General features: G+C 38.9%; 1 protein-coding gene across 1 annotated transcript; it reads left to right on the forward strand.

Annotated features, from left to right (window-relative positions):
* Positions 1–18457: 18457 nt before the first annotated feature.
* LOC143592869 (uncharacterized) lies at positions 18458–21266 on the forward strand. Its single transcript, XM_077072671.1, has 4 exons — positions 18458–18705; positions 19108–19945; positions 20117–20520; positions 20987–21266. The coding sequence occupies exons 1-4, from the start codon at positions 18458–18460 to the stop codon at positions 21264–21266; spliced, it is 1770 nt and encodes a 589-aa protein (XP_076928786.1).
* The last annotated feature ends 320 nt before the right edge of the window (positions 21267–21586 follow it).

The raw sequence follows: 21586 nt of genomic DNA on the forward strand, positions 1-21586 counted from the left end.
AATCGGTCCACAATTACCCAAATTGCGTTGTGTCCTCGAGAGGTTTTAGGAAGGTGTGTCACAAAGTCCATGGTAATTTGTTCCCATTTCCATTGTGGGATTTCGGGTTGTTGTAACATTCCCGAAGGTTTTTGGTATTCCGCCTTTACCCTTGCACATGTTGCACATTTACTTACATACACGGCTATATCCTTTTTCATACCAGGCCACCAGTAAAATTCTTTAACATCCTTATACATCTTATCAATACCTGGATGTATAGAATATTTGGATTTGTGTGCTTCATCAAGAATCAACTTTCGAAGTTTATGAAGTGTTGGAATCCAGACCCGGTTTTTGTAATAATATACTTCATCAATTTTTTTCTCAAAATTCCTTTCATTTCCATGTAGTTCTTCTTTTTCTAGCTGATCTGCCTTCAAGGCCTCATCTTGTGCAACGCGAACTTGTTCGGTTAGGCTACTTTGAACAATCATTCCGAGTGCTCGTACCCTTAATGGTTTGATTCTGTCCTTTCGGCTTAAAGCATCAGCTACTACGTTGGCCTTACCCGGATGGTATTTAATCTCACAATCATAATCATTTAACAGTTCTACCCATCTCCTTTGTCTCATGTTTAGCTCTTTCTGATCGAATATGTGTTGTAGGCTTTTGTGATCAGTATAGATGGTACATTTAGTGCCATACAAGTAATGTCTCCAAATCTTCAATGCAAAGATAACTGCTCCCAATTCCAAATCATGGGTCGTATAATTCTTTTCATGCACTTTTAATTGTCGGGAAGCATATGCTATTACTTTCTTTCTTTGCATCAGTACGTATCCTAAACCTTTACGAGATGCGTCACAATATACCACCAATTCATCAGTTCCATCTGGAAGGCTTAATATTGGAGCCTCACATAACCTCTGTTTTAACGTTTGGAAGGCCATTTCTTGTTCTTCTCCCCATTCATATGCTCGATCTTTTTGAGTTAGGAGGGTTAGAGGTTGTGCAATACTTGAAAAGTTTTCAATGAATCTTCTATAATACCCGGCTAGTCCTAAGAATTGACGAATTTCTCTTGGTGACTTAGGCACTTGCCAATTCTTAATGGCCTCGATTTTACTTGGGTCTACTTGGACTCCTTGATGATTCACAATGTGTCCCAAAAACTGCACTTCTTGAAACCAAAACTCACATTTGGACAACTTTGCGTATAACTTCTCTTGTCTCAATAATTTTAAGATTTCCCGCAAATGTTGTTCGTGTTCCTCCTTACTTCTCGAATATATCAAAATGTCATCGATAAACACTATCACGAACTTGTCAAGGTAAGGTTTGCAAACTCGGTTCATGAGGTCCATAAACACTGCAGGTGCATTTGTCAACCCAAACGGCATAACCAAAAATTCATAGTGACCATACCGAGTTCGGAAAGCTGTTTTTGGTACGTCTTCTTCCTGAATTCTTACTTGATGATAACCAGATCTAAGATCAATTTTTGAAAAATACTTCGCACCTTGGAGCTGATCAAACAAGTCATCAATTCGAGGTAAGGGGTATCTATTCTTTATAGTCACTTTATTCAATTCCCGATAATCAATACACATTCGAAAACTCCCATCCTTCTTCTTTACAAACAACACTGGTGCTCCCCACGGTGAGTAACTAGGACGAATAAAACCCCTGTCCAGTAATTCTTGTAACTGGTTGGACAGTTCTTGCATTTCAGAAGGCGCAAGTCGATAAGGTGCCTTAGCAATGGGTGCTGCTCCTGGTATCAAGTCAATACGGAATTCTACTTGTCGGGTCGGTGGTAAACCAGGCAACTCATCGGGGAATACATCTGAATACTCGTGTACCACTGGGATGTCTTCCATTCGTTTTTCCTCGGGTTCCTTAACTGTTACACTCGCCAAGTATAAAGTACAACCTTGGCGTAAATATCTCAATGCCATAAGTTGAGATATGAGAGGCAGTACCGTACCAGATTTCTCACCTTGAACAATCATAGCTTCATCATTCGGAAGAGGTATCCTAACGGTCTTATCCTTACAGACAATTTCAGCTTTATACTTAGATAGCCAGTCCATACCGACTATAACATCGAAACTTCCCAATTCTACTGGAATTAAATCAATAAGGAATGGGTGGTCGTTTAGGATAAGGGAACAGTCTCGGACTATTCGGTTAACAAGTATAGACTTACCGTTAGCGAGTTCTATAGTATATGGTTTTGTTAGTTCACTAACCGGCATATTTTCTAAAGGTAAGAAGTTAACAGATACGAAACTTCTATCGGCGCCCGTATCAAACAAAACTGAAGCATACTGACCCGAAACTAAGAATGTACCTGTCACCACATTCGGATCTTGACGCGCTTCACCCGGTCCTAATACAAACGCGCGTCCCTTAGCTGTGTTGGAGGTTGATGCTTGTGCTTGGTTCTGCCTTCTCACTGCACCCGAGTTCAAATTGGGGCAGTATCTCCGAAAGTGTTCCGTACTGCCACATTCATAGCATGCACGGAGGTTCGTGGTAGGTGGGGTTTGTTGGTTGAGTTGTGGGCGGTTTGATTGAGGTCGAGGGAGTTGAGTTGATTGCGGTGGACGGTTAATAATGTTGGTAGGGGTTCTGCAGTTGGGGGCATAGTGTCCCGTCCTTCCACACTTTTGACAGATGATCGGTTTACAATCACCCACATGATGAAAGTTACATCTTCTGCATTTCGGTAACGTCCCTTTATATGTTTCTTGTTTTACGTTAGAACTGGTCATGGCATAACTTCGGGTATTCGGACGAGCCCGCTTGTTTTGAAGATTCCCTTGCATTCTTGTCCCTTAATCAGTTCGTTTTAAACTTGTTGTTTCCCCTGGCATTCTTATCACTCCACTTCTCATCAGATCAAACGTAACGACACCCGTTTGAGATACAGCACTTTCTAATGTCGGGTGGGCAACTGAATTCACTATACTTCTCACAGCAGGAGTCAGTCCCCAGATATAACGTTCAATTCGCTTTGCTTCCGGTGTAACCAACCACGGAACTAAGCGGGACAGTTCGTTAAAATGATTCGTGTATCCCACGTGATCCGCTCCTTTCATTTCCAGATTCCATAACTCGTGTTCCAGCCTCTGAATCTCACTTTTAGGACAAAAATGCTCTAACATGAGGGTTTTTAATTCAGTCCATGACATACGATTAATAGCATCTTGTCCCCTTATTTGGATTACTGTGTTCCACCACATCAGCGCTTGGTCTAGAAACATACTGGTAGCAAATTTGACCACGCGGTTCGGTGGACACTCACTGATATTAATTACTGACTCGGTCTTTTCTATCCATTTGACCAGTCCGCTAGGTCCTTCAATACCCTTAAACTCAATCGGTTTACATGATGTAAATTGTTTGTATGAGTACTCCTGACGCGGGGGTTCTCGGTTATTATTATTGTTATTATCGGTATTGGTCCGAGTATTATCATTATTAGTTGTGTTAACAACCGGTACAGGGTTTGGGTTCGGGATATCATCAGGGTGCACAACAGGTTCTGGGTTCCCAGTGACATTCATAGTTGGGAGAGTGTTATTATTATTTATGACATTATCCGTATTCACCGGGATAGTAACACCCGGGGCTACATTAGTGTCCGGCGGAGGTGTATTAACAGTGGCCGTGGTGGTGCTCGTAGGTTGATTAACAGTATTGTTAGCACGTATGCCTGCAGTGACTTGGGCTACAATTGTTGGTATCACTGCTTGTAGTTGACGAGCAATCATTGCGGCCACTTCCGCCTCAGACAAAGGGTTTGTTTTCCTCGGGGCCATTCTATAGAATAATCAATTATATAATAATCAATATCGTTTCACTATGATCAACACAACTTTACGATATTACACCTTCACAACACATAACTATGCCAAAGAAAACACGTTTGTATTAATTATATTCATTACTGTACATATGCATCCAAAATTAGCGCATAGGCTTAACCTGGTATAGGCCAGCGCTTGTATATGCGTATCAAAATTTGTCACTAAGTGACATGTAGACTTAACCCGATAAGGGCCAGTGCTTGAGATAGTACTAAACCACAAACAACTCCCAAGTCAGCCCAACACGCTGTACAAAATGCTACTTGGGATATCAAAAGACTATATACATAAGACCAGACTACTAGGTCCTATCCATTCTTTGCAACATGGAACCACAACCAAATCACAGCAGCCACTAGGGCCGCATTAACTGCTAAACACGCTCCCCGTAGTATCATCGCTCGATCCTGACGCCCATGGCTGTGAGCACTGGATCTTTGCACAATTCTGATTTCTTGCTGCATGTACCGCATGTGATCTTGCATATCATATCTATGCAGGTTTAGGTTATTTATAGAATGTGAGTGGTCTAAAAGCTGATCAGTTGCTAAACCAAACCATGCTGAATCAGAATGACGAGGTGGCTCGGGTACCGGGGCGGGTAAACCCCAAGTAGGAATAGGTATCTCAGTGACCTGGACACGTGATGTTTCTCCCCTATGGTACATAGATCGAGGTGGGAGAGAAGTGTGCTCAGGTGGACGCACTGAAATGCAAGCGGTCTGACGGTTTCTAATAGTGGGTGGGGGTACTGGTGTATGCTGTACAGGTGGAGTAGGGGATCTGGGTGCTCTAACAGGTGAATGATAAGCACTAGTAGCTCCCTGTCCTGCAACATTCCTAGGGGATTCCCTAGGGGGGTAGGTGTCACAACGGTAACCCGATAAGTCGGGTTGATCTGGGGGTACTTCGCGTGGAATTACCGCATCTGCACCTTCTTCCATTTCCTCTGGTTCCTCCTCCGTTTCTTCTTCCGGATCCTCCTCCTCCTCCTCAGGCCTTGTTGGTAGGGTATTAGGTAAACTATCAGTAGTTCTTGACATATTCCTGCACAATTGTTAGTGATAAGAATAATATCCTTCTATATTAATCATAGTAAGATACGTGCAGGTATTTATACACATAAGCACAGATAATCGTTTATATACACAAATATTTATCTATTATTATATTTTATACACATATGTTGCTGTTTTTACCTATTCGATTGTTTATCGACTTCTTCTCGAATTTCCTCGTACAAACAAGTCCGTTATTACGTTCCGGACCATAATAACCCACTTGTCCATTCGCGTTCATCACGAGAATCATTCGTGTATATAATTTAATATTATTTTATTCCCAGAGTTAATCGAGCCTACGGTTATCTTAGGGTATCCTAAGGGACATCCTAATTCTTTATAACCAATGGCTCTGATACCAACTTCTGTCACACCCCGACTAGGTAGTTGCGGAAGCGTAATACGGGAATGTAACAGATAACACTGGTATCAACAACATTGTTTATAAAGAAAATTCAACAGCTAATTTACATCATATTACATGGGTAGGTACTACGTTTACAAACTAGGTGAAAAACACATAACCGGTTGCGAGCTTCTTAAACAGTATTATATCAGCGTCTATTCACAGCTATTCAACTTGTCTTTCTAACACCAAGCACGTAAGCAAATCATTCCACTTTTGCTTTACCTGAAAAGCATGTAAAACGGGTCAACTACGTCTAGTTGGTGAGTTTCAAGTTTCACGAGTTTCAATGAAATCAGTACACGAGTTCGTAAAGTTTACAGTGTGTATGTATATATGTCTGTGTATATGTATGTGTATGATGTATTATACTAAGCCACAAGTGAAACCGAAACGAGCTATACTGCATGGCCTCTCCTGCCCATGCGCTCCCGTTAGCATTTAACAGCCATTTTGCCCCAAGTATGTACTATGTCTAACACCACATAGCAGTATGTAAATATATAATGACAATGTGCAACTGGTTTTACATATGTTCCGGCTTACCCCACCGGTTCTGTCACAGTTGGGTTTGTCAAACCGATAGTACTATCCACACGCCACCGGCACGAAGTTAATCACTTGTGTTTGTGGGGACTTGTCAAGTGTTAGTACTTAGATAATCCACATCATCACACGTTTTCAAGTATATCAGTATATGTAAACATGCTTTTCACCCCAAAAGTTCGTAAAACAGTTTAGAAAGTGGGGGTCGTGAAACTCACCTTATCGTAGTTCGCACAGAAATCACGTATCAATAAGTCAGATGCCTCGTTTATAGCCAGATTCCTATAAACGGTATCGTATCGTTATTACTAGTACAGTGTTCAAGCTAAGTCGGGCTGTATAGATAATCTGGGTATAGCTGTTAGGCCCAGAACATGACCATAGTCTTAGATTGTGACGTTGTATACTATGAAATGTTTAAAACTGGATTTGGCTCAGTTTCACCGTTTTCCGAGCCTAGCTAAGTTGATCGTTTATACGTTTCGGGATTAGGTAAGATCACATAAAACTTAAGTAAATATATTGATTGATAAAATAAGTTGATTTATGAAAGAATTTTAAAGTTTCGGTATCTGGTTTGATTGCAGGGCTCGTTTCCGTTTTCACACGGGTTTGATTATACAAAACGCGCACAATCCACCCGAATTGTCCGGAATTTTCGTAAAAAGTTTGTTTTTATTAATATCATTCAAAAATATGATATTTGACCACTTTTGATATTTTGACATACCAGTCAGTTCGTTAAACACAAAACTGCCGGTTTCGTTAAAACAATTATAATTTAAATCTTTAATAAATCATAACTAAATATGTAATTACATATAAATTATGTAAATTTTTGTAAAAATACATTAAGACATGGAGAATTTTATAAAAATATTTCCAGTAATTTTATGATTATTTATTTATTTATAAAAATTCATTTAATAGGTTATAATCATGTAATAAATGGCCCGTTTATATCAAACGACCTCCGAAAAATCCCATAATTTTTACCAATGGTCTCAATGTGACTACATAACCCCTGCAAAATTTCCAGAACCTAACTCTTTTGACCAAATGCCTTTTTGTGCGTTTTTCGGCTGTTAAAACTCGGTTCAACCATGGCTGCACAAACCATACTTAGACATTTCCAATGATTCCCAAACTTTACCAGTGATCTTACCATCCCATATCAAACTCCAAAACCAAGTTTCATAATTTTTCAATATGTTTTGCTATTTTTCCCAAATAAACGCCCATAAACGGGAATAAATTCACCAAATATTCTCCGTTTATCGAAAAATTACCAAATTTGAACAGGGACTCATTTATATGATCCCTAATGTCCCTGCAAATTTTCACAAGCTAAAAACAAGCACGTCACAACCTAATACTAAACAGCCCCTAAACGAGTATTACGGGTTTACCTTGTCAGTTTTCGATGAATTTTGCTAGCTTAAACGACTTTCCGGGTCTCGGGTTGCAAACTCAGTATATCTACATATCATATAACATCAAACCAAGCATAAATCATCCATGTAACAGCCTTGATAATTAGGGTTTCGGTTTTGGGTTCAAACCGAACTTTCTAACCGTAAAAACGTTGTATTCATGTTCTAATCCGTGTTTTTGACCAAAAAAATATATGTTCCAGGTTTGTAAACATGTTTAACATCAAAACATAATTTTACTTGATTTTTAGGGCTTTTGGATGGTTAAACATGTTTAACACTAATCAAAACATGTTTATATGATAATCATATGGATCAAACTTTGTTAAAACTTGTTAAAATTGAATCTTACCTTAGGGTTTTTGGAAGAAACTTGAGAGAACAGAGCTGGACCTCAAAAGTTTATATGTTGAAATGAATATCAATAGCTTAAGAATAAAGTTATGTAAAAGAAAACAAATGTGGTGTTTGGTAGCATGTTCCGATCGGAACTTCTTATGGAGCCTTAATGGGCTGTTTTGGCCCATTAATTTATATATACCAGCCCAAACATGAAAAGCCCATTTTAAGTTTAGTTCGGGTTCGGTTTTTCGCAAGAAAATTAATTCGGGTATGAGAAATAACATAAAAACGAGTGTTTTTCAGCTTATTCTTGTAAAATAAGAAAAACGTACTGACTCGTTGTAAAATTCCAAAATATTTTCACGGATGGCTTAGAACATGTCATATAAGTGTTTTATAAATCTTTTTCGGCTTAACGGATGCTACAATGTTTATTTTGATATTAACGATTGCGTTTAAGCTTATAGCGTATCGATAAACGAAACCTTTTTCGTTTAAAGAGTTTTAAACGTACCGAGGCCTAAATATCAATATGTTAGCCTCTATAACATATATATAGCTCGTATATGACCCCTCAGTATGTATATGGGTCATAATTAGTATCGGTCGGTTACTCGTTTAAGCACTACGAATTAACCGATTTATCGTTTTCTTGTTACGTAAAGAATATAGTGTACCTCGTTTTGTCATGAATGTCACATTCTCCCCCCGTTAAGAAATTTCGTCCCCGAAATTTAATGTGTCATCGGTTTTCTAGGGAACAGGTGTGGGTATTTCTTTCGGAATTCGTCCTTTCGTTCCCAAGTATACTCGGGTCCTTGTTTTGAATTCCACCGAACTTTTACTAATGAAATTTTGTTGTGTCGTAACTGTTTGGTTTTCCCGTCTACAATTTCTACCGGTTCCTCTACGAAGTTGAGTTTTTCGTTGATCTGAACATCTTCCAGTGGTACTATTGTCGTTTCATCAGTCAAACACTTTTTCAGATTCGATACATGAAACACGTCGTGAATAGTGTTCAGTTCTAAGGGTAGTTTTAATCGGTAAGCTACGGGACCAATTTTTGCGATAATCTCAAAAGGTCCGATGTATCTCGGGGCTAGTTTCCCAGTCTTTCCAAATCTTATAACACCCTTCCATGGCGATACTTTTAAGAATACCTTATCACCTATTTCAAAAGATAACGGTTTTCTGCGAATATCGGCATAACTCTTTTGTCGGTCACGGGCAGCTTTCAATTTTTGTTTAACCTGGTGGATCTTATCGGTGGTTTCCTGAATTAAATCGGATCTTGAAATTTGAGTATCACCCACTTCTGTCCAACATAGTGGTGATCTACATTTTCGCCCGTATAGAGCTTCATAAGGTGCTGCTTGTATACTACTGTGATAACCGTTATTGTAAGAGAATTCAATGAGCGGGAGGTGTTGATCCCAATTCCCTTTAAAGTCCAGTACACAAGCACGAAGTAAATCTTCTAAGGTTTGGATGGTTCGTTCAGATTGACCATCGGTTTGGGGATGGTAAGCCGTACTTAGGTCGATTCGGGTTCCCAACGCTTCTTGTACTGCTTGCCAGAAATGTGAAGTAAAGTGACTGTCTCGATCGGAAATAATCGAAAGAGGTACTCCGTGTCGAGATACTATTTCATCGATGTAAATTTGAGCAAGTTTTTCGGTAGTGTAGTTGTTACGGATGGGAATAAAGTGTGCGGATTTGGTTAATCGGCCCACAATTACCCAAATTGCGTTGTGTCCTCGAGAGGTTTTAGGAAGGTGTGTCACAAAGTCCATGGTAATTTGTTCCCATTTCCATTGTGGGATTTCGGGTTGTTGTAACATTCCCGAAGGTTTTTGGTATTCCGCCTTTACCCTTGCACATGTTGCACATTTACTTACATACACGGCTATATCCTTTTTCATACCAGGCCACCAGTAAAATTCTTTAACATCCTTATACATCTTATCAATACCTGGATGTATAGAATATTTGGATTTGTGTGCTTCATCAAGAATCAACTTTCGAAGTTTATGAAGTGTTGGAATCCAGACCCGGTTTTTGTAATAATATACTTCATCAATTTTTTTCTCAAAATTCCTTTCATTTCCATGTAGTTCTTCTTTTTCTAGCTGATCTGCCTTCAAGGCCTCATCTTGTGCAACGCGAACTTGTTCGGTTAGGCTACTTTGAACAATCATTCCGAGTGCTCGTACCCTTAATGGTTTGATTCTGTCCTTTCGGCTTAAAGCATCAGCTACTACGTTGGCCTTACCCGGATGGTATTTAATCTCACAATCATAATCATTTAACAGTTCTACCCATCTCCTTTGTCTCATGTTTAGCTCTTTCTGATCGAATATGTGTTGTAGGCTTTTGTGATCAGTATAGATGGTACATTTAGTGCCATACAAGTAATGTCTCCAAATCTTCAATGCAAAGATAACTGCTCCCAATTCCAAATCATGGGTCGTATAATTCTTTTCATGCACTTTTAATTGTCGGGAAGCATATGCTATTACTTTCTTTCTTTGCATCAGTACGCATCCTAAACCTTTACGAGATGCGTCACAATATACCACCAATTCATCAGTTCCATCTGGAAGGCTTAATATTGGAGCCTCACATAACCTCTGTTTTAACGTTTGGAAGGCCATTTCTTGTTCTTCTCCCCATTCATATGCTCGATCTTTTTGAGTTAGGAGGGTTAGAGGTTGTGCAATACTTGAAAAGTTTTCAATGAATCTTCTATAATACCCGGCTAGTCCTAAGAATTGACGAATTTCTCTTGGTGACTTAGGCACTTGCCAATTCTTAATGGCCTCGATTTTACTTGGGTCTACTTGGACTCCTTGATGATTCACAATGTGTCCCAAAAACTGCACTTCTTGAAACCAAAACTCACATTTGGACAACTTTGCGTATAACTTCTCTTGTCTCAATAATTTTAAGATTTCCCGCAAATGTTGTTCGTGTTCCTCCTTACTTCTCGAATATATCAAAATGTCATCGATAAACACTATCACGAACTTGTCAATGTAAGGTTTGCAAACTCGGTTCATGAGGTCCATAAACACTGCAGATGCATTTGTCAACCCAAACGGCATAACCAAAAATTCATAGTGACCATACCGAGTTCGGAAAGCTGTTTTTGGTACGTCTTCTTCCTGAATTCTTACTTGATGATAACCAGATCTAAGATCAATTTTTGAAAAATACTTCGCACCTTGGAGCTGATCAAACAAGTCATCAATTCGAGGTAAGGGGTATCTATTCTTTATAGTCACTTTATTCAATTCCCGATAATCAATACACATTCGAAAACTCCCATCCTTCTTCTTTACAAACAACACTGGTGCTCCCCACGGTGAGTAACTAGGACGAATAAAACCCCTGTCCAGTAATTCTTGTAACTGGTTGGACAGTTCTTGCATTTCAGAAGGCGCAAGTCGATAAGGTGCCTTAGCAATGGGTGCTGCTCCTGGTATCAAGTCAATACGGAATTCTACTTGTCGGGTCGGTGGTAAACCAGGCAACTCATCGGGGAATACATCTGAATACTCGTGTACCACTGGGATGTCTTCCATTCGTTTTTCCTCGGGTTCCTTAACTGTTACACTCGCCAAGTATAAAGTACAACCTTGGCGTAAATATCTCAATGCCATAAGTTGAGATATGAGAGGCAGTACCGTACCAGATTTCTCACCTTGAACAATCATAGCTTCATCATTCGGAAGAGGTATCCTAACGGTCTTATCCTTACAGACAATTTCAGCTTTATACTTAGATAGCCAGTCCATACCGACTATAACATCGAAACTTCCCAATTCTACTGGAATTAAATCAATAAGGAATGGGTGGTCGTTTAGGATAAGGGAACAGTCTCGGACTATTCGGTTAACAAGTATAGACTTACCGTTAGCGAGTTCTATAGTATATGGTTTTGTTAGTTCACTAACCGGCATATTTTCTAAAGGTAAGAAGTTAACAAATACGAAACTTCTATCGGCGCCCGTATCAAACAAAACTGAAGCATACTGACCCGAAACTAAGAATGTACCTGTCACCACATTCGGATCTTGACGCGCTTCACCCGGTCCTAATACAAACGCGCGTCCCTTAGCTGTGTTGGAGGTTGATGCTTGTGCTTGGTTCTGCCTTCTCACTGCACCCGAGTTCAAATTGGGGCAGTATCTCCGAAAGTGTTCCGTACTGCCACATTCATAGCATGCACGGAGGTTCGTGGTAGGTGGGGTTTGTTGGTTGAGTTGTGGGCGGTTTGATTGAGGTCGAGGGAGTTGAGTTGATTGCGGTGGACGGTTAATAATGTTTGTAGGGGTTCTGCAGTTGGGGGCATAGTGTCCCGTCCTTCCACACTTTTGACAGATGATCGGTTTACAATCACCCACATGATGAAAGTTACATCTTCTGCATTTCGGTAACGTCCCTTTATATGTTTCTTGTTTTACGTTAGAACTGGTCATGGCATAACTTCGGGTATTCGGACGAGCCCGCTTGTTTTGAAGATTCCCTTGCATTCTTGTCCCTTAATCAGTTCGTTTTAAACTTGTTGTTTCCCCTGGCATTCTTATCACTCCACTTCTCATCAGATCAAACGTAACGACACCCGTTTGAGATACAGCACTTTCTAATGTCGGGTGGGCAACTGAATTCACTATACTTCTCACAGCAGGAGTCAGTCCCCAGATATAACGTTCAATTCGCTTTGCTTCCGGTGTAACCAACCACGGAACTAAGCGGGACAGTTCGTTAAAATGATTCGTGTATCCCACGTGATCCGCTCCTTTCATTTCCAGATTCCATAACTCGTGTTCCAACCTCTGAATCTCACTTTTAGGACAAAAATGCTCTAACATGAGGGTTTTTAATTCAGTCCATGACATACGATTAATAGCATCTTGTCCCCTTATTTGGATTACTGTGTTCCACCACATCAGCGCTTGGTCTAGAAACATACTGGTAGCAAATTTGACCACGCGGTTCGGTGGACACTCACTGATATTAATTACTGACTCGGTCTTTTCTATCCATTTGACCAGTCCGCTAGGTCCTTCAATACCCTTAAACTCAATCGGTTTACATGATGTAAATTGTTTGTATGAGTACTCCTGACGCGGGGGTTCTCGGTTATTATTATTGTTATTATCGGTATTGGTCCGAGTATTATCATTATTAGTTGTGTTAACAACCGGTACAGGGTTTGGGTTCGGGATATCATCAGGGTGCACAACAGGTTCTGGGTTCCCAGTGACATTCATAGTTGGGAGAGTGTTATTATTATTTATGACATTATCCGTATTCACCGGGATAGTAACACCCGGGGCTACATTAGTGTCCGGCGGAGGTGTATTAACAGTGGCCGTGGTGGTGCTCGTAGGTTGATTAACAGTATTGTTAGCACGTATGCCTGCAGTGACTTGGGCTACAATTGTTGGTATCACTGCTTGTAGTTGACGAGCAATCATTGCGGCCACTTCCGCCTCAAACAAAGGGTTTGTTTTCCTCGGGGCCATTCTATAGAATAATCAATTATATAATAATCAATATCGTTTCACTATGATCAACACAACTTTACGATATTACACCTTCACAACACATAACTATGCCAAAGAAAACACGTTTGTATTAATTATATTCATTACTGTACATATGCATCCAAAATTAGCGCATAGGCTTAACCTGGTATAGGCCAGCGCTTGTATATGCGTATCAAAATTTGTCACTAAGTGACATGTAGACTTAACCCGATAAGGGCCAGTGCTTGAGATAGTACTAAACCACAAACAACTCCCAAGTCAGCCCAACACGCTGTACAAAATGCTACTTGGGATATCAAAAGACTATATACATAAGACCAGACTACTAGGTCCTATCCATTCTTTGCAACATGGAACCACAACCAAATCACAGCAGCCACTAGGGCCGCATTAACTGCTAAACACGCTCCCCGTAGTATCATCGCTCGATCCTGACGCCCATGGCTGTGAGCACTGGATCTTTGCACAATTCTGATTTCTTGCTGCATGTACCGCATGTGATCTTGCATATCATATCTATGCAGGTTTAGGTTATTTATAGAATGTGAGTGGTCTAAAAGCTGATCAGTTGCTAAACCAAACCATGCTGAATCAGAATGACGAGGTGGCTCGGGTACCGGGGCGGGTAAACCCCAAGTAGGAATAGGTATCTCAGTGACCTGGACACGTGATGTTTCTCCCCTATGGTACATAGATCGAGGTGGGAGAGAAGTGTGCTCAGGTGGACGCACTGAAATGCAAGCGGTCTGACGGTTTCTAATAGTGGGTGGGGGTACTGGTGTATGCTGTACAGGTGGAGTAGGGGATCTGGGTGCTCTAACAGGTGAATGATAAGCACTAGTAGCTCCCTGTCCTGCAACATTCCTAGGGGATTCCCTAGGGGGGTAGGTGTCACAACGGTAACCCGATAAGTCGGGTTGATCTGGGGGTACTTCGCGTGGAATTACCGCATCTGCACCTTCTTCCATTTCCTCTGGTTCCTCCTCCGTTTCTTCTTCCGGATCCTCCTCCTCCTCCTCAGGCCTTGTTGGTAGGGTATTAGGTAAACTATCAGTAGTTCTTGACATATTCCTGCACAATTGTTAGTGATAAGAATAATATCCTTCTATATTAATCATAGTAAGATACGTGCAGGTATTTATACACATAAGCACAGATAATCGTTTATATACACAAATATTTATCTATTATTATATTTTATACACATATGTTGCTGTTTTTACCTATTCGATTGTTTATCGACTTCTTCTCGAATTTCCTCGTACAAACAAGTCCGTTATTACGTTCCGGACCATAATAACCCACTTGTCCATTCGCGTTCATCACGAGAATCATTCGTGTATATAATTTAATATTATTTTATTCCCAGAGTTAATCGAGCCTACGGTTATCTTAGGGTATCCTAAGGGACATCCTAATTCTTTATAACCAATGGCTCTGATACCAACTTCTGTCACACCCCGACTAGGTAGTTGCGGAAGCGTAATACGGGAATGTAACAGATAACACTGGTATCAACAACATTGTTTATAAAGAAAATTCAACAGCTAATTTACATCATATTACATGGGTAGGTACTACGTTTACAAACTAGGTGAAAAACACATAACCGGTTGCGAGCTTCTTAAACAGTATTATATCAGCGTCTATTCACAGCTATTCAACTTGTCTTTCTAACACCAAGCACGTAAGCAAATCATTCCACTTTTGCTTTACCTGAAAAGCATGTAAAACGGGTCAACTACGTCTAGTTGGTGAGTTTCAAGTTTCACGAGTTTCAATGAAATCAGTACACGAGTTCGTAAAGTTTACAGTGTGTATGTATATATGTCTGTGTATATGTATGTGTATGATGTATTATACTAAGCCACAAGTGAAACCGAAACGAGCTATACTGCATGGCCTCTCCTGCCCATGCGCTCCCGTTAGCATTTAACAGCCATTTTGCCCCAAGTATGTACTATGTCTAACACCACATAGCAGTATGTAAATATATAATGACAATGTGCAACTGGTTTTACATATGTTCCGGCTTACCCCACCGGCTCTGTCACAGTTGGGTTTGTCAAACCGATAGTACTATCCACACGCCACCGGCACGAAGTTAATCACTTGTGTTTGTGGGGACTTGTCAAGTGTTAGTACTTAGATAATCCACATCATCACACGTTTTCAAGTATATCAGTATATGTAAACATGCTTTTCACCCCAAAAGTTCGTAAAACAGTTTAGAAAGTGGGGGTCGTGAAACTCACCTTATCGTAGTTCGCACAGAAATCACGTATCAATAAGTCAGATGCCTCGTTTATAGCCAGATTCCTATAAACGGTATCGTATCGTTATTACTAGTACAGTGTTCAAGCTAAGTCGGGCTGTATAGATAATCTGGGTATAGCTGTTAGGCCCAGAACATGACCATAGTCTTAGATTGTGACGTTGTATACTATGAAATGTTTAAAACTGGATTTGGCTCAGTTTCACCGTTTTCCGAGCCTAGCTAAGTTGATCGTTTATACGTTTCGGGATTAGGTAAGATCACATAAAACTTAAGTAAATATATTGATTGATAAAATAAGTTGATTTATGAAAGAATTTTAAAGTTTCGGTATCTGGTTTGATTGCAGGGCTCGTTTCCGTTTTCACACGGGTTTGATTATACAAAACGCGCACAATCCACCCGAATTGTCCGGAATTTTCGTAAAAAGTTTGTTTTTATTAATATCATTCAAAAATATGATATTTGACCACTTTTGATATTTTGACATACCAGTCAGTTCGTTAAACACAAAACTGCCGGTTTCGTTAAAACAATTATAATTTAAATCTTTAATAAATCATAACTAAATATGTAATTACATATAAATTATGTAAATTTTTGTAAAAATACATTAAGACATGGAGAATTTTATAAAAATATTTCCAGTAATTTTATGATTATTTATTTATTTATAAAAATTCATTTAATAGGTTATAATCATGTAATAAATGGCCCGTTTATATCAAACGACCTCCGAAAAATCCCATAATTTTTACCAATGGTCTCAATGTGACTACATAACCCCTGCAAAATTTCCAGAACCTAACTCTTTTGACCAAATGCCTTTTTGTGCGTTTTTCGGCTGTTAAAACTCGGTTCAACCATGGCTGCACAAACCATACTTAGACATTTCCAATGATTCCCAAACTTTACCAGTGATCTTACCATCCCATATCAAACTCCAAAACCAAGTTTCATAATTTTTCAATATGTTTTGCTATTTTTCCCAAATAAACGCCCATAAACGGGAATAAATTCACCAAATATTCTCCGTTTATCGAAAAATTACCAAATTTGAACAGGGACTCATTTATATGATCCCTAATGTCCCTGCAAATTTTCACAAGCTAACAACAAGCACGTCACAACCTAATACTAAACAGCCCCTAAACGAGTATTACGGGTTTACCTTGTCAGTTTTCGATGAATTTTGCTAGCTTAAACGACTTTCCGGGTCTCGGGTTGCAAACTCAGTATATCTACATATCATATAACATCAAACCAAGCATAAATCATCCATGTAACAGCCTTGATAATTAGGGTTTCGGTTTTGGGTTCAAACCGAACTTTCTAACCGTAAAAACGTTGTATTCATGTTCTAATCCGTGTTTTTGACCAAAAAAATATATGTTCCAGGTTTGTAAACATGTTTAACATCAAAACATAATTTTACTTGATTTTTAGGGATTTTGGATGGTTAAACATGTTTAACACTAATCAAAACATGTTTATATGATAATCATATGGATCAAACTTTGTTAAAACTTGTTAAAATTGAATCTTACCTTAGGGTTTTTGGAAGAAACTTGAGAGAACAGAGCTGGACCTCAAAAGTTTATATGTTGAAATGAATATCAATAGCTTAAGAATAAAGTTATGTAAAAGAAAACAAATGTGGTGTTTGGTAGCATGTTCCGATCGGAACTTCTTATGGAGCCTTAATGGGCTGTTTTGGCCCATTAATTTATATATACCAGCCCAAACATGAAAAGCCCATTTTAAGTTTAGTTCGGGTTCGGTTTTTCGCAAGAAAATTAATTCGGGTATGAGAAATAACATAAAAACGAGTGTTTTTCAGCTTATTCTTGTAAAATAAGAAAAACGTACTGACTCGTTGTAAAATTCCAAAATATTTTCACGGATGGCTTAGAACATGTCATATAAGTGTTTTATAAATCTTTTTCGGCTTAACGGATGCTACAATGCTTGTTTTGATATTAACGATTGCGTTTAAGCTTATAGCGTATCGATAAACGAAACCTTTTTCGTTTAAAGAGTTTTAAACGTACCGAGGCCTAAATATCAATATGTTAGCCTCTATAACATATATATAGCTCGTATATGACCCCTCAGTATGTATATGGGTCATAATTAGTATCGGTCGGTTACTCGTTTAAGCACTACGAATTAACCGATTTATCGTTTTCTTGTTACGTAAAGAATATAGTGTACCTCGTTTTGTCATGAATGTCACAATACAAATCATAAACAATTCAATCTCTCAAGTAATTGCAAAACAATTCAACAATTAAGCAAGAAACTCAAAGTGTATGAACAATGAAAAAGATGTAAGGATATGAGATGTTCTGGGGCTGATCTCGGCTGTAAAAAACAGTGGTGAATGATCCCGAGGCTTGGTTCTTGTTTCTTCTTCCTTCCCTAGCTGCCACAAGCTCCAACCCTAGCTCCACAAAACTTTTTCTCTTTTTTTTTCTCCTGCTGTCCCTGCGATTGGAACTGACAAGCCTACCCTAGGGTTTTTTTCTTTTTTTATTATAATATTGACAAGAGGCTTGGGCTTTTCCATGATGCAAACGGGCCGGGATTTGAGTCTTGAATTGTAAGCGTAAAAGACCCTTAAGCTCTCCGAAAAGCTCGGTTTTTCTTCCTTTCCACCCTTTGCCTATAAGATAAATAAAAATGTTAAACCTATCTAAAACAAGTTAAAATACATAAAATGTAATACAATACGTAGATAAAAGGTGCGGAAAATACGTGTGTTTTACAACATATCAGCTCTTGTTCGTGAACCATAATACACTCAATTTTCCTTAATTCGTGAACGCTAATTCATTCAGATTCTTTTCAATTGCAGCTTGTATTGATCGTTGTCGATCAATCTGTTCTTAAATTCTTTTCAATTCAATCCAATTGACCAATTGTTCGGTCAGTTACTTCAAATCACACAAAATCTTTTTCAATTCTGATCTGACGTTATCAATGGCTACTCAAACTCGGAACCAATCGGTAGAGCAGCGTATTGGTGACCATGATGCGGCCTTGCAACGATTGGAAGCAACCGCTGGAATGAACATAAATCAGTTGTCAACTCTTAACCTAGAAATTGATTCTGTCAAGAATCAACTAAATCAGCAGTCAGCTCAAATGGCTGCTCAAATGGCGGAAGTTCTTGCAACCTTGCAAGAATTAAAGGCTAATCAAACTAATAACAATGACGGACAACATCAGTAGTATAATCAAGGCAATAATAATCAGTTCCATGGATTTGGGGGTATTAATCGGCTAACCAAGATTGAATTTCCAAAGTTCAATGGAATCAATGTGGAAGGGTGGTTGTGTAGGGTAGAGCATTTCTTTTTAATTGATAATACTCTTGAAAATGCTAAGGTTAGAATGGCTGTCATTCATCTTGAAGATATGGCCTTACTATGGCACCAATCTTTCATACAACCTAGAGGAGAATCTATTGATGGCATGACTTGGGTCGAGTATAAGGCTAATATTTCTACTCGATTTGCTATGGTAATGGATCAGAATGCTATGACAGCTTTAGCATCTCTAAGACAATAAGATTTGACAAATGATGCCTTACAAACATTATGCTAACAATTTGATCTAGCATTGACCAGAGTCACCTTGTGTGATGAATATGCTGTAAGTCTATTTCTTAATGCTCTTAAACCGGAGATTGGTAACCCACTGAAATTGTTAAGACCAAGAACCTTGCCTGAGGCTTACATGTTAGCTAGGCAACAGACAGATAACCTAAAACTTTTACCTAATTCCTCTTACAAAACTAGTTACAAACCATCCTATAAACCTGTTGATTCCTACCCTAAATCTGTTTACAATCATGTTCCTATTTCATCTGCTAATCTACCCTTATTACCTGCACCACCATACAAACCAAGAACCACCAGAACCCTATCAACTAAAGAAATTGCAGACAAAAGGGCTAGAGGAGAATGCTTTGGGTGTACAGAGAAGTACTCTGCAACTCATCAGTGTAAAAATAAGCAGCTGTTTTCTATTGAAGTTTGGGAAGTAGAAGAGGAATCTGGTGAACCTGTTCTTCAAGAATTCTTAGACCCTCAGATCTCTCTTAATGCTATCATGGGAGTGTCTTTGTATTCCACAATGAAAGTTACCGGTTCAACATGTACAAAACCACTCCATATCTTGATAGATTCGGGTTCTACCCATAATTTCCTAGATGAAAAGATAGCTTATAAGATGAGATGCCCTACTAAGGAAATGCCTTCTATGAAAATTACCATAGCTGATGGTAATGTAATGTCTTGTACAAAGGTATGTGAGAATGTCCAATGGATGATGCAGGGTAAATGGTTTAAGACTAATGTTCTGCTTATACCTCTCACCAATTATGATATGGTGTTAGGCATACAATGGTTACAAAGTCTTGATGACATTACATGGAATTTTAAGGATTTAACTATGAAGTTCAAGGTTAGCAACATAGTTTGTGAGTTAAAAGGGTCTAAGGAACAAACCTTTAGTTTGTGTTCTATTGAAAAGTTACAATCACTGTTACTCAATAAAGGACAGATGGCTCAGGCACTATTGTTTAGCTTGCAATTGATGCCACCAGATGAATTTTCCCATGTACCCTTGGTATAGGGGAAATCTGATGTTTCACAGATCAATACATTGCTGGAAAAGTATGATCAGGTATTTGCTTTACCTACTTCATTAACACCAAAAAAAAGTTGTGACTATCAAATTATATTGAAAGAAGGAATCGGTGTCATTGCCCAAAAGCCATACAGATATCCTGCTGTTCAGAAGGATATCATTGAGAAGATGACACAAGAATTATTAGACATGGGCATTGCAAGAGAAAGCACTAGCCCTTTTGCATCTCCTGTGGTGCTAGTTAAGAAGAAGGATGGAAGTTGGAGGATGTGTGTGGACTACAGGAAGCTTAATGAAGCCATAGTTAAGAATAATTTTCCTATACCTTTAATAGATGAATTGTTGGATGAGTTGGCCGGAGCTACAGTTTTTTCTATGTTGGATTTAAGGTCCGGTTATCATCAAGTCAGGATGCATGAACCTGACATCCACAAAACAACATTTAAAACTCACCAAGGCCATTTTGAATTTCTGGTTCTATCATTTGGCCTTATGCTCCAGCAACCTTCCAAGCCCTTATGAATGCTACTTTTAAGCCCCTGTTGAGAAAGTGTGTATTAGTATTCTTTGACGATATTTTGGTCTATAGTGCATCCATGGCACAACACTTAGTAGACTTGGAAGAAGTATTGAAATTATTTCAAGATAACTCCCTGTTAGCTAAGCAATCTAAATGCAGTTTTTCTGGTTCTAAGATGGAATATCTGGGACATCTTGTAACTGAGCAAGGAGTGAGCACTGATCCTAGTAAAATTGAGGCTATTGTTTAATGGCCCCAACCACCAATGTCAAGCAACTCAGGGATTTTTTAGGCTTAGCAGGCTATTATAGAAGATTTATTAAATCTTTTGGTAGTATAGCCAGGCCACTTACCAATCTCTTAAAGAAAGATGCCTTCTACTGGACTAAAGAAGCTCAATTGGCATTTGAGCAACTAAAAGTGGCCTTAACTACTGCTACAGTGTTGGCTCTTCCTGATTTCTCTAAGGTCTTCATCATTGAGACTGATGCATCCGCAAAAGGACTTGGAGCTGTCCTTATGCAAGAAAATCACCCCTTAACCTTTATTAGTAAAGGCATATCAGTTAAGCAACAAGCCATGTCAGTTTATGAGAAAGAGCTCTTGGCATCTTAATGGCAGTCAAACATTGGCACCATTATTTGATTGTCAAGCATTTTATCATCATAACTGATCAAAGAAGTTTGAAATACTTATTAGATCAAAAGGTTAGCACTCTTTTTGAAATGGGTCTCAGTTCTATTCAGTCAGATTTATGGCCAAGAATTAAGGAAAGTTGGACATCTGATCCCAAACTCCAGTCTATCCTAAATAAGTTGCAGCATACTTCTATTATTAAAAATTGGACATGGGATGGACAAGTGCTTAAAAGAAAGGGTAAAGTGGTCATTGGTGATTATTATCGTCTTAAAAATGACATTTTGTAGTTACATCAT

This window comes from Bidens hawaiensis, unplaced genomic scaffold, assembly GCF_021521415.1.
Source record: "Bidens hawaiensis isolate Kalapana, Puna unplaced genomic scaffold, B.hawaiensis_p1.1 tig00041316_1, whole genome shotgun sequence".
Taxonomy (NCBI): Eukaryota; Viridiplantae; Streptophyta; class Magnoliopsida; order Asterales; family Asteraceae; genus Bidens; species Bidens hawaiensis.